Raw genomic sequence first — 13,027 nt, 5'->3', positions numbered from 1 at the left:
GGAATGTCTAGTATAGTGAATGCTTACGGGAAGAGGGTAGGTTTAGAAGAGAAAATAACGAAAGAGCAAGTAAAAAATCACTTAGAAAAGTTAGATGCCTGCAAGTCACCAGAGCCTGATGAAATGCATCCTAGAATACTCAAGGAGTTAATAGAAGAGGTATCTGAGCCTCTAGCTATTATCTTTGGGAAATCATGGGAGACGGGGGAGATTCCAGAAGACTGGAAGGGGGCAAATATAGTGCCCATCTATAAAAAGGGAAATAAAAACAACCCAGGAAACTACAGACCAGTTAGTTTAACTTCTGTGCCAGGGAAGATAATGGAGCAGGTAATCAAAGACATCATCTGCAAACACTTGGAAGGTGGTAAGGTAATAGGGAATAGCCAGCATGGATTTGTAAAGAACAAATCGTGTCAAACTAATCTGATAGCGTTCTTTGATAGGATAACGAGCCTTGTGGATAAGGGAGAAGCGGTGGATGTGATATACCTAGACTTTAGTAAGGCATTTGATACGGTCTCACATGATATTCTTATAGATAAGCTAGGAAAGTACAATTTAGATGGGGCTACTATAAGGTGGGTGCATAACTGGCTGGATAACCGTACTCAGAGAGTAGTTGTTAATGGCTCCCAATCCTGCTGGAAAGGTATAACAAGTGGGGTTCCGCAGGGGTCCGTTTTGGGACCGGTTCTGTTCAATATCTTCATCAACAATTTAGATGTTGGCATAGAAAGTACGCTTATTAAGTTTGCGGACGATACCAAACTGGGAGGGATTGCAACTGCTTTGGAGGACAGGGTCAAAATTCAAAATGATCTGGACGAGTTGGAGAAATGGTCTGAGGTAAACAGGATGAAGTTCAATAAAGATAAATGCAAAGTGCTCCACTTAGGAAGGAACAATCAGTTTCACACATACAGAATGGGAAAAGACTGTCTAGGAAGAAGTATGGCAGAAAGAGATCTAGGGGTCATAGTGGACCACAAGCTTAATATGAGTCAACAGTGTGATACTGTTGCAAAAAAAGCAAACATGATTCTGGGATGCATAAACAGGTGTGTTGTAAACAAGACACGAGAAGTCATTCTTCCGCTTTACTCTGCGCTGGTTAGGCCTCAACTGGAGTATTGTTTCCAGTTCTGGGCACCGCATTTCAAGAAAGATGTGGAGAAATTGGAGAGGGTCCAGAGAAGAGCAACAAGAATGATTAAAGGTCTTGAGAACATGACCTATGAAGGAAGGCTGAAGGAATTGGGTTTGTTTAGTTTGGAAAAGAGAAGACTGAGAGGGGACCTGATAGCAGTTTTCAGGTATCTAAAAGGGTGTCATCAGGAGGAGGGAGAAAACTTGTTCACCTTAGCCTCCAATGATAGAACAAGAAACAATGGGCTTAAACTGCAGCAAGGGAGATTTAGGTTGGACATTAGGAAAAAGTTCCTAACTGTCAGGGTAGTTAAACACTGGAATAGATTGCCTAGGGAAGTTGTGGAATCTCCATCTCTGGAGATATTTAAGAGTAAATTAGATAAATGTCTATCAGGGATGGTCTAGACAGTATTTGGTCCTGCCATGAGGGCAGGGGACTGGACTCGATGACCTCTCGAGGTCCCTTCCAGTCCTAGAGTCTATGAGTCTATGAGTCTATATCTAAAGCAAATCACAAAGTCAGCATATCTAAACTCCCTATTTTCCATTCTGATTTCTTGACTCTAAGTTCCTGTTAAGGGGAGGGGGAGGGAAATAGAATTCACAGAACTGCTCATATAGTACTTTGAATAAAACTCAAGAATTTAAACAGGATATTTCAAAATCTATACGTGTTCAATGCTTCATCTCTTTACAGCTCCAACTTTCCCTCAGGTTGACATCAGTTGTGTTTTTTATTACACAATTTGTGCATTACACTATGTCATTCTGTGACAATGGGATTAAATGAGTCAAGATTGTTTTGGTTTGATTAGAATTTAATTTACTCAAAAAGCTTCACTGTTCTTGCTCTCCCGTGTACATCAGGCAGGGAGGACAACATTTTCATTTATTGCTGATGTCTTTTTTAGCCTTTGAATTTTTAATCTTAAATACAAATAGGGTCAGATTGGCTTAATGTTGGATCCCTTGTGGCCCTTTCCTGAGTGCAAAGAAGAAGCCACCTACACAAGAGTCTGGCCTGGGATATTGTTGGTTGGGACTATAGCTTCTCTTCAGTCACACTGGGACTCTCCCCTCCCTGGATCACTAGTCTCTGTTTTAAAAAGGACAGAGGTCTGTCCTGGAGGCCTCAGCTACTACCCACTAGAGCAGCATGGGGAGGCCTCTTCCATCACTAGCCCAGCAGAGCCAAGACAGGATGGAAGAAAGGAGGGTCTCCTTCCCCTCCTAGCCCACGGTCCTCTGCTTGGGTAGTGTTGGAGAGCGCCCTGGAGAGCACTGGGTTTCAAGTCAACACCCATTAAGATGTTCCTGTCTGTCAGAGAGTTCGTGTCTCACTTCGTATGTCTCAGAGAGCTATTACGCAGGCTGTCTGCAGAGTCAGGCAAGTGATATTACATCAGTTACACTTGATTCACATTTCAAGTTTTTCTTTGCAAGCATGAGGGCTAGAAACATAACTTTTACAAAAATTAAAGCTGAATTCCTGATGGCTTACCATGACTTCAGGAGCTGTGACCCTAGGACCAGGTCTACAGTGCTTATGCCTTAATCTAGCCTTGTGTACAAGAACTATACCACCTTCTTTTCCTTATCCCACGCAAATGTCATGGTAGATGGACTTTACCAGGACAGCCACTCCCCCCAAATATCAGCTGGCTGTGGCCTACTGTATCTTATTTGTGGTAGCTGGCCTATGGTACTGTGCATGCAGCATGTGAATAGTGAAGGAGCCTTCTACATGGGGGTCTAGCCAGGGTGCTAAAGGAAGAATTGTAAGTGCCTTTGAGGCTATTTATCAGACAACTATTCTCCAGAACAAAACAATTACAAAGATACTGCACACAAAAATGCTCATAGGCCCCTTTTTCCAGTTGCCACTCTTTAAGGGACTGATCCAAAGCCCATCAAAATCAATGGAAAGTCTCCCATTTACTTCAAGAGTCTTTGGATCAGAACCTAAATGCTCAATTTAGTTCAAATTCTGGCATTCAGTACATGGTTGGTGACCTTGTTAATCGAATGATCATCTTTCACTCATGTTCTGAGCACTCCAGACCCAAAACAGTTGAACTATATTATAAGTATGAAATATAGCTGTGGTTTTAAAAATAATAAATGTGTGTCAAGTAAGGTAGATAATCAGCTGGTTCAGGATAAATGAAACATGTGATCAACATTTCTGATTTACTGAATGAGTATGATACTATTTTACTCAGAAAGTTAATCTGCTGGAAATGCTGCCCAAAATTTTTTCAGTACTGTGTATTCCTTAACACAGTGGTTTTCAAACGTTTTAGGCTGCATACCCCTTTCCAAATAATGTAGTCTGTACCCCCATCTAAAGTAGGGTCTAAAGTCTGCATACCACCATCTAAAGCAGGGTCATAATATACCTATGAAAACAACAAAAAAAGGTCTGTAAGGGATAAGTTCACCATTACAGGATTTTTCTCACATACCTCCTGACGAGAGCTCATATAACCCTAGGGGTACAAGTACCTCAGTTTGAAAATCACTGCTAAATTTAAAATTGCCTCTTTTGTACAAACCTAAACGGCCAGCAGTAAGATAGCAACGTTTTGTATATATTGTAGGAGAAGTCTAGACATCAGGTGTCTAGCTCTCCAGATAAGGGGAACTCATGCTAAAAAGCAGCTGGAGGATAACTATTAATTATGGGGACTCTGTTCTACAACCCAATATACAAGGAAATAAAAATTCCAGATTTAACTCAATTTAAAATGTAAGAAGTAGCTATTGCAGTGTACATATAAAACACAAGACATGGTGGGCTAGGTGATGATCTTTTGTGCTTTATGCTCTGAAATATACAGTTGAAAATTATTTTCCTATCTGGCAATGAATTAGTGTTAACAGTTTAATGAGTGGGTGTGGGCATATTCTTGATTCTTGCACATATTAGTCATACTTTTAAATTCCACCCACATTCGCAGAGACCAATGTTGTTACAATTAGATTGGTATTTGATACTGCATACTCTCTGGTGGGCTGATCTCAGTACTATTCTTAGCAGAAAGATACTGCAACAAAATAACCACCAGGACAATTTTACCTTTGTTGGAATTCCCACAGAGTCCAGTGATCGTTAGGGAATGAAAACTGAACTACCCCTAGAAATATGCCCTACCAGAAAGTTGGATGGCATTTGTAGAGTCTGTGGAGAAGCTTGTGCTGCTACAGTATGTGCTGTATGTGCTCTGTGGTAAGCACTTCACTTTTCAGAACTGTCAGTCTGGCCTTTTTCATAAGCATCACATTAAAACAGAAAATGAACATCAAGAGATAGTAATGTCCTTGAATCAATCATAGTGATTATTTTAGCTTCTGAATTCATTTTTAATATTTCTACAGCTATGACCTCTAACATCAAGATAGCTCAAAAGGGTGTGTTTTTGCAAGGAACATATATAAATAACTATTGTAATGTTTACTAGTTAGAACCCCAATGTGCACTGAACAACCTTGATGAGAGCTATGTCATCCATTTGCCATCAGCATTTAATGAGAAAGGTTGTTCTGATCAAAAAAGTAATGAACAATGGGATGTTTAATCTCTCAGCATCACACGTCTGTATTAAAAAACAGGCTAGGACATACATGGGCCATATGTTAGGATGCATCATGGGAAAGTCTGTACTACAGTGATTCACAGAATTTTCATTTCTGCAATCTCCTGCCCGCCATGTAATTACTCCTTCTGAATAACTTTACATTCGAATTCTTCTAGGTAGGACAACTTCTTTTGCAGCAAAGTTATACCCATACCTCCTTCCCCTGGGCCCAGTGCAACACTGACACTTTCAGGCTCAGCCATGGGCTCTGCAGAACCCTTCTGTGTGCACTTATTAATGAAGTGCATGCGTTCCTGAAAAGCCTAGAAAACAAAAACAGTTTTTCATTATATGTTTTTAAAACATCTGTTATTTAGTTTTAACATGCCATATTCATGAGGAATATGACACTGCGATTTATGTCAAGTACACCTTAAGTGAATGGGCAGGAGCCCCTAAATAAGTCTTCATAATTGTGGTTCAGTAAAATGAAGAGTATGCAATACAATTTTAATAACATGTTAAAACTCAAGTAACTGACTTTCTTATCACTACAGTCTTTCCATACTGAATATCTACAGTATATGCCACATACATGATATGAATGCTGTCTGCATCATCTATAAACAATGGATCAGTAGGCTGTTGTCTATGACTCTGCCTGAGGCAGGAAGCAAAAATGGAGATTTTTAGACAGATCTAGTGCTGGGTTACTGCAAATATGTTTGGAGAAACAAAGCCTGTTTTACACATTGCCTTTCCTCCTGTTATGGCATCATATAACATATTGTGTCAGTGTATGAACTGACATAAGAAATAGCAATAAAAATAAATATTTAAACAAATATCTTTCCCCTTTAGATTTGGTGCTGTTTAACTGTTAGCACTTACACAGTAAAAACAACCTTTTGTTAACCATAAAGAACAGAACACTTACAAAAACAAGAATTTAAAGTGCTACTCACTAACAAGCAAGCAATGAGAGGTTCTGTAGAAGTTTGGACTTTATTCTGAATACTATGATCTGTTTTTTGGAAAATTAAAAAAATCTCTAAAAATTGTTTTTGCATTTCATTAGGTTTAGCAACAGTAAAAAGTAATAATAAACTAATAAATAAAAAATACTGTTTACTCTGGGCCAAATCCCAAAATCTTTCCTCGGGCAAGAACTACCTCTGGCTTCAATGTTTTTCCTCAGTAAGCTTCTCAAAATCTATCTCTGTGAAATTTGGGCCGTGTTTCCACAGTCAGATGCTCACAAATGCAAAGATCCAGCTGTGTGGGTCTGATTGCAGGAGTAGGACCCAAGTAATGGATATGAAGCATTTCCTTACAGGTTTGTCCCCACTGAAGTCCGTTAATCCACTCCCATCAGTACTTCTCATTCTTTAAAATGTGCAACACTGTCCCTCTTCCTGGGGAGTGAATGCAGATCTCCCAATTGGCACTGTTCTGACACAAACCACTCTTGGGACTTTTACACAGTGTACCTGTAATAGGATGAGCTCTGATTACCTTGATAGCTCTTCCTGGTTCTGCAGACTCCCATGCTTGTTTCATGGCTTTGATCTCATCTGCTCTCTCTGTGTCTTTCTTCAGTTCCAGCACCTCTGCCTCACTCTGTTCAATGACTAGATGCAAGATCCAGTAAGGTTTGTTTGGATCAGATTGCTGAAGGTGGAATGGAACAAAGCAAGTGAACTAAACTTATTGGTTAGTCTACATTCATTATGTCTTTTTTTCTGCTCTTTGATAACTTCCCACTTATTTGAGAGTCCTGCACACTTTCAATATTCACTGCTTAGAGCGATTCCCAGAGGAAGCCTCTCTTTTATTAATGCCACCCTCTGATGTTCATGGGTGTGCCCACACTCAGTAGGGAGTGGCTGCACACCAGATGGCTGGAATTAAATCATCATGAAAGTTCTCTTATTCCATTTCAAGCACATCAATGTTAAAAATAAATGTATCTCACTGACACTAACTTACCAATGAAATAATCATTTTGGAAAAGGATGGTAATTTTCTGCCTAAGAAGCCAATTGTGCCTGATCGGTTCAGGTGCAGAGCTCCTTTCGAATAGAAAGAGTCTCAGCCACGTCTGTAGCAAATGTCACCTTTTGCCTACATCCTACAAATTGCTCTCTGAACAGTCAGAATACATGCAGAGAGGAGGTGGGCGTGTCTTTTCCCATTCCCAGCAGAGCTGAGTTAGAAATCTAACACAATCAGAGGTTCTACTGATTTTCTGAGGACAACACCTCCAGTTGCAGAAGCCCTGACAGTGTGGCTTCATTGAAGCTGTACTGCCAAGGATCAGAGGACAATGCTAAAGATGCATCCCATAGTTAGCATGGATGTCCCCAATCTCTCCCATGTGAATCACAAGGAAGCTGTAGGTATATGAAGAGGCCTCCCAGAACAATTAGGGAGAAATTCTGCATGAAAACCTCATGAAGACATCCTCCACTTTAACTTCCTCCTATGGGATTCCCACAGAAGGATGATTAAAATTAAAATGATATTACTAAAGGATGAATGATCATTGGTTTCCCTCTTTGGGAATTAGTCTATCTGCAATCTATAAAGGCCAATTAGACCATTCAGTAAAGATGGCATGCTAAAAATGGTTGATCTTTGCATGTGCCCCTCACTCCATTTTAAATGACTTGGCTCCTCGTTCATCTGGAATTTACTGGACCTGATTCTGCTCTTACTTACCTGTGTATATGGGCGGTAGCTCCAATGAAGTCAATACAGTTCCATGGGTGTAAGCTGGCTTTTGTCAGTTTGCACCAATCTTATTGTCATTTAAAATGTTTTTACTATACATATTTTTGAATTTTAAGAAATTATGAAAGTTTTTAGAAAAAAAAGAAATTAGCACTTGGAGCAATTTAAAAACACGTTTTGAAAGATCTGAAGGTTTCCACAAACTGATCAACCTTTGACACTAATCACAGCCTCTGATTGTGTTAGATTTCTACCATCAGCTCTACTGGGAATGGGAAATGACACGCCCGCCTCCTTTCTGCACGTATCCTGACTGTTCAGAGAGCCCTTTGTAGGATGGAGGTAAAAGGTGACATGTTGCTGCAGTGTGTGTGTTCACGAGAGGATTTTACAGGAGTGTTTCAGTTATCAGAACATTGTCCGTTTTGTGAGCAAAACATCAAATTTTCAAAATAAAAGGGATGCAGTATAATGTTCAAATTCTTCTCTCAGCTCTGCATCATGGGTCTCTTAAAATAGGAGTATACTGTAGATCTAAAAGGCTGACAGCAGCCTTGCACCAGATAGTTGACGTACTGGTGTTCTGCTCTTTTTCATGAGGAACAAATCCTGCCTACCTACCTATGGCCAAGGGAGGATCACATGAGCAGGCAGGATGTGGGCAGGGGATGAACACTGCTTGCATGCCACAGAACCCTCAGATTGTGCTACCTCTGAAGCGGGGAGTTGGTGGGCAGGGCAATGCCTGCAGATCTACCATTAAGTGGTTCCACCAGCCACTCCACTCTTGCTGCCTGATAGGAGGGTTGTAACCAACACTGAAGCTACTTCAGACCTGAGGCTGGATGTGGTGGAAAGACTCCTTTTTTCATCCTTGGGCCCCTGTAGAAATCCCAAGTACTGCATAGCTGCTTAGGCTGTGTACTAGGGCCAGGAATTCCCCTGAAGTGCAAGTCATGAGATCAACATATCTTTCATGTAAGTGAGGCTGGATCTCCAAAAGGGGCTGGGTGTAGTTTGTCTCCGAAATGATATTGTTGTGACCAAACAAATACATCAATCATATAACACAAGATAAACATATTGTACATATATAGTCCAACATTTCTACATATTTAGGAAGGAGACAAAGCATGGCATAGAGGAATATATGTATTCCTGGTTATTCTGGTTTAGCTGCCTGTAAGCACTTTTACACCCTGTATGAGGATACAGTTTATTTGTAAATATGGAACCACCAAGTGAGGGAAAGTTAATACAATATTGTGCCAAAGAACATCTAGGAAATGCTGGAGTTGCACATAGACTTTATTTACAGGCTTCCTGGATTTATTCTTACCTGAGATTCCGGTCTAGATGCAGACGCTGTTTTATCTTTACTGGACTTGTCTTTCTCTGCCTTCTCAGTCGCTTTATCTTTTGTTTTTCTAGTTGTTTTAGGAGAGCTTGCAGATTTTGGCCCTTCAAAATTGCTATAACCATCCTGGTTTACTGCTGCAGTGGGTTCATCATGTTTCTCACCATGTGCTATCCATATATCGTTGAGAGGATTACGTGAATTATATAACACCATTGCCAACAGCGAACAAATGTCCCCACATTATATCCAGGATGGAACAGAAAAGCCATTCAATGATACAAAAAGAAAAAGAGAAGCCAGTTAATGATTTTGTGATATTAAGCACTGAACTAGCACTGTTTGGCAGAAAAAGGAGAAAAATAGTCTTAGGGCAAGAAAAACTTTAATACTTGGCTTAGAAAGGGCCAGATTCTGATATCCTTATTTGTCTTAAATAGTACCTCACTGTGTACAGGGCAGTGCAGTGTTTCACTGATCCAGGAGCAGCCCAGAAATTAAACTGTGACTCAGAAAACTACACTCTCCCTCTTGGTTCCCCACCACGTTCAAAGATGAATGTCACCTATGTCAGCCCAATACCTGGTGCAGCATATATCACCTGATACATCAGCTGTGCTTTGCTGGCCACAGTACTGGGTGAATGTGGGCAGAGTGGGGTAAAGCTACACCTCTTATTGTCCACAAGCATGGAGAGTGAAATGGGAAATACAGAGGAGAGGGAAAGCAAAATATTGCAATGGTTAAGAAACATTTTAAATAATTTCATATACACTAAAGTCGGAAAATTCAAAGTCATGGCTCTGATGTCAATCCCAACATATTTTGTATTACTGTATGCACCATAATATTTATGTGTTGTATGTGGAAATGTGTCAGAGTAAAAGATGCTGAGAAAATCAGAACTGAAATTCCCGAGGTATCTTCCCTTAGCTATGTGTGCATTAACAGATGTTTTTACATTAAACATTCTTGTTTTTAAAAAGGAAAAATATAGAAACCTGAAACAGCACACACAGTTTATGTGTTGAACTGAACAATGGGCTAGATCTCCAAGTGTCTCAGAGACCTAAAAAGCTTTGAGTTGGAAATCTGAATCTTATCAGCACTTCATATGCCTTGAAATATATAGAAAGATTATGCTGAACATTTAGCTTTGGTTAAAATGGCAGATTTGGGAAATGGGGATTGGTGGAGTGTAAAGAAAATGTAATTATTTTATAGCCTGTCAATCAATATTCCTTGAAATATTTTTTGTTACAAATCCCCCTTTCTTAGGGATTGTCTACATAGTAGAGTATGCACACTACACGGGTGTGATTCCTAAAGTGCGCTAACATGTTGCTCATCAATTGGTAAGTGTAGACCCTGTGGGTGCTCACTAAAGGTTCCCCAGTGTGCTTTACATAGTACTGTTTCAACAAAACCTATATTAAGGTGCACTAGGGAACCCTCAGTGTGCACCAGCAGGGTCTACGCAGACCAAGTAATGCTCAACACTTTAGTGCACTTTGGAAATCACACCCTTCAGAGTGTGTGCATTATCCCTCATTTAAACAAGCCCTTAATGACAAATGCAGTGCCATAACTATGCTCCCACACCCCTTCAACTGAGTGCAAGCCATCCTGTCATGGGGTCAGATCCAAAGCCCACTGAAGCCGGTGGAAAGACTGTTGCAGTCTCCTTCTGTGTGATATGTGGGACTATAAAATGATAAGTAAACAACAGAGAAATGCATACACTCTGAAATATTATTTTTATTATGTAGAAAAATGTCTTCTCATACTAGATTTAAATAATATATGATGGCACTGCAGTGCTAAGCTTAAACTGACTCAAGATCGCTGAAGCATATATTAACAAATGAAAGCAAAAATTAAAGCAGTTACTGTAAATATTGCAAATAAAAACTCTAGAAGAAATGCTAGTATGAAATAAATATTGATGATATAACTTGAAGTTACAATATCATTACATTAATGACTTTCTATTTAATTTCCTATTACCATAGCATATTACCACAATAAATCAAGCTGGGGCATGTGCACTATTCTGTGAATTATTAACGTTTAAAGATAAAATATTTATATATAAAAAGTTTATATTTATCTGAATACATTAGAGACAGGCAGTGCCATTAGGTAAATGATGCTTGATACAGTCATCTGCATTCTGGGATGCTGCAAGTTTTTGCTGACTTCTTTAAAGACCTTGAAGGGTTCTGAATTTTAGTGTGTTGACATCAGTGATGGGCAGCTGAGTGATCGCTACTGGGGATGCTTTGTAGAACCTAATATATGAATTTGCCATATTTTTAAATAAGCACCTCCACCTAACTAAAAACTAAAGCTGAAAAGTCTGAGCCAGATTCTCGGCCCAGCTACAGTCCCTTTGCATTGTTCCAGGGTGGAAAGAGGCTGTAAATCTGGTCTTTCTAACACCCTGTGAGAAGGAATCCCTGGGTGGCACAGGGCTGGCACAAGCAATTCTACGTCAACTCCTGCCCCCCAAACTTTTGGTGTAAAGGTTAAACAGGACATGGCTGGGTTCTATTATGTTGTGCTCCAGAGTGATCCAATGGCTGCAAGAATGGCTCAGAACCTGGCTAGCTTCAGAACTGGGGAGTTACAGAGGTAGTGTAAAACCAGTTTTAGTTCTCCTGCTCTTGCACTGGGTACAGCAGCTGGTCCCTTAAGACCCTGAGTCAGTCAGGGCTTAAATACCTGCCTAACTTTAAGCAAGTGCCCAGTCCCACTGACTTCAGTGGGTCTACTTACATGGTTAAAATTAGACAAGTGCTTAAGTACCCTGCTGAAGTGGAACCTAATAGGATGGGAAAAAAGAGGGAGAGACAATGGAGGAAAGCATCAAGGACACAAGTGGGCTCCAGCTCACTGATCCTGTGGCAATCATAGGATACTAAATTACAGAACATGGTCATTTTATAACCCTGAAGCTTGGATGCAATATATACTGATAACTGACAGCCACTATCTAAAAGAGAATAGAGGAATCTGGTAACAACTACTATATTTACATTGCATAAAAATTTCCATTTCATAGATGCCAAGGCTAGAAGGGTCCATTACATCATCCAGTCTGACCCCTGTTTCACAGGATTTCACCAAGTGATTCCTCCAACAAGCCCATAACCTCTCATTAAGGTTGAGCATCTCTTTTGGAAAGACATCTAATCTTGATTGAAAGATTTCAAGTGATGGAGACTTCCCCACAACCGAAGGCAGAATATAAAGGTTTTTTGTGACCTTGTCTTTGAACAGCTTTCATATGCCCATTATCTGCAGCAGGCCAGTTAAATATAGCAGATGTAACCCCTTTGGGCTATAGCAGTGCCTTTTCTTTGTCCCATGAAATCATATTCAATTTTGGCTGAGAATGAATGTATTAAAAATTGCCATTTCCTTTCTCCCACTTGTACTCCTCAGGAAATTTCTGGAAGCTTGTCAAAAATCAATGAACATTCCAAGGCCGAGCTCATGCTACCACCATAGCAGTACCATTGCACTGGGGCACCAGAGAACTGCCACAGAGAAGCTGCCAGAGAGGAGTGGAAAGAGAACTAGGCTTGGTTCTCTACTCACTGTAAACCTCTAAACCCAGTGCATGGCCCCAATGGCCCATTTATCCCAAAGAGCACCATGCCAGGCAGGAAATTTCCCCATCTCCCAGGCAGGGAGAGATATATGGATCAGGCTCCCCACATTCCGCTCCCCCAGACTCACCTCATGGCCCCCATGGACAACAAACAAGTCAGGAGGATCCTCAACTCCAGGGGCAGAGGGGAGGTGGAGGGGGAGGGAGAGAGAGAGAGGCGCTAGGCAGGGCTTCCCCCTAACCAGACTTCAGCCCAGCACCTGGACCCAGCGACCCATTTCCCTCCCACTCTGGGAAAACTGCTTTCTCCTACTGTCAGTTTATGTTAGTTTGGCAGCTCAAATAGTAGCAGATTATGCTGCAGTGTTGAAGGTTCAGGAGTCAGACCTTGATGATGATTCATGATAAGGGGTGGAGGCTGCTACAGTTGCATATACAATTTTTTTTTACCTTTATCTTAAACACACACACACACACATGAAAATCTGTGACCCTAAGAGCATCCCAATGCCAGCTGACATACTGTTATCATGATATATACCCCAAAGATGGCAAGTAATACATCACTGGCACAGGATGGCCATACAGGGA

General features: G+C 40.6%; 1 protein-coding gene across 4 annotated transcripts in view; it reads right to left on the bottom strand.

Moving 5' to 3' along the window:
• The window catches only part of ADGB (androglobin), a 221,736-nt gene that overhangs the window by 10,741 nt on the left and 197,968 nt on the right, over positions 1–13,027 (bottom strand). For all 4 annotated transcript variants that reach the window (XM_030556520.1, XM_030556521.1, XM_030556522.1 and 1 more), the window contains 3 exons: positions 8,803–8,990; positions 6,246–6,401; positions 4,945–5,053 (listed from right to left, as the gene is read on the bottom strand). In XM_030556520.1, the coding sequence (XP_030412380.1) occupies positions 4,945–5,053; positions 6,246–6,401; positions 8,803–8,990 (453 nt within the window). The remainder of the gene's footprint in view (positions 1–4,944; positions 5,054–6,245; positions 6,402–8,802; positions 8,991–13,027) is intronic.

This window comes from Gopherus evgoodei, chromosome 3 (genome assembly GCF_007399415.2).
Source record: "Gopherus evgoodei ecotype Sinaloan lineage chromosome 3, rGopEvg1_v1.p, whole genome shotgun sequence".
NCBI lineage: Eukaryota > Metazoa > Chordata > Testudines > Testudinidae > Gopherus > Gopherus evgoodei.
Note: the sequence above shows the minus strand (reverse complement) of the source record. Positions and strands in the feature narration are given on the sequence as shown.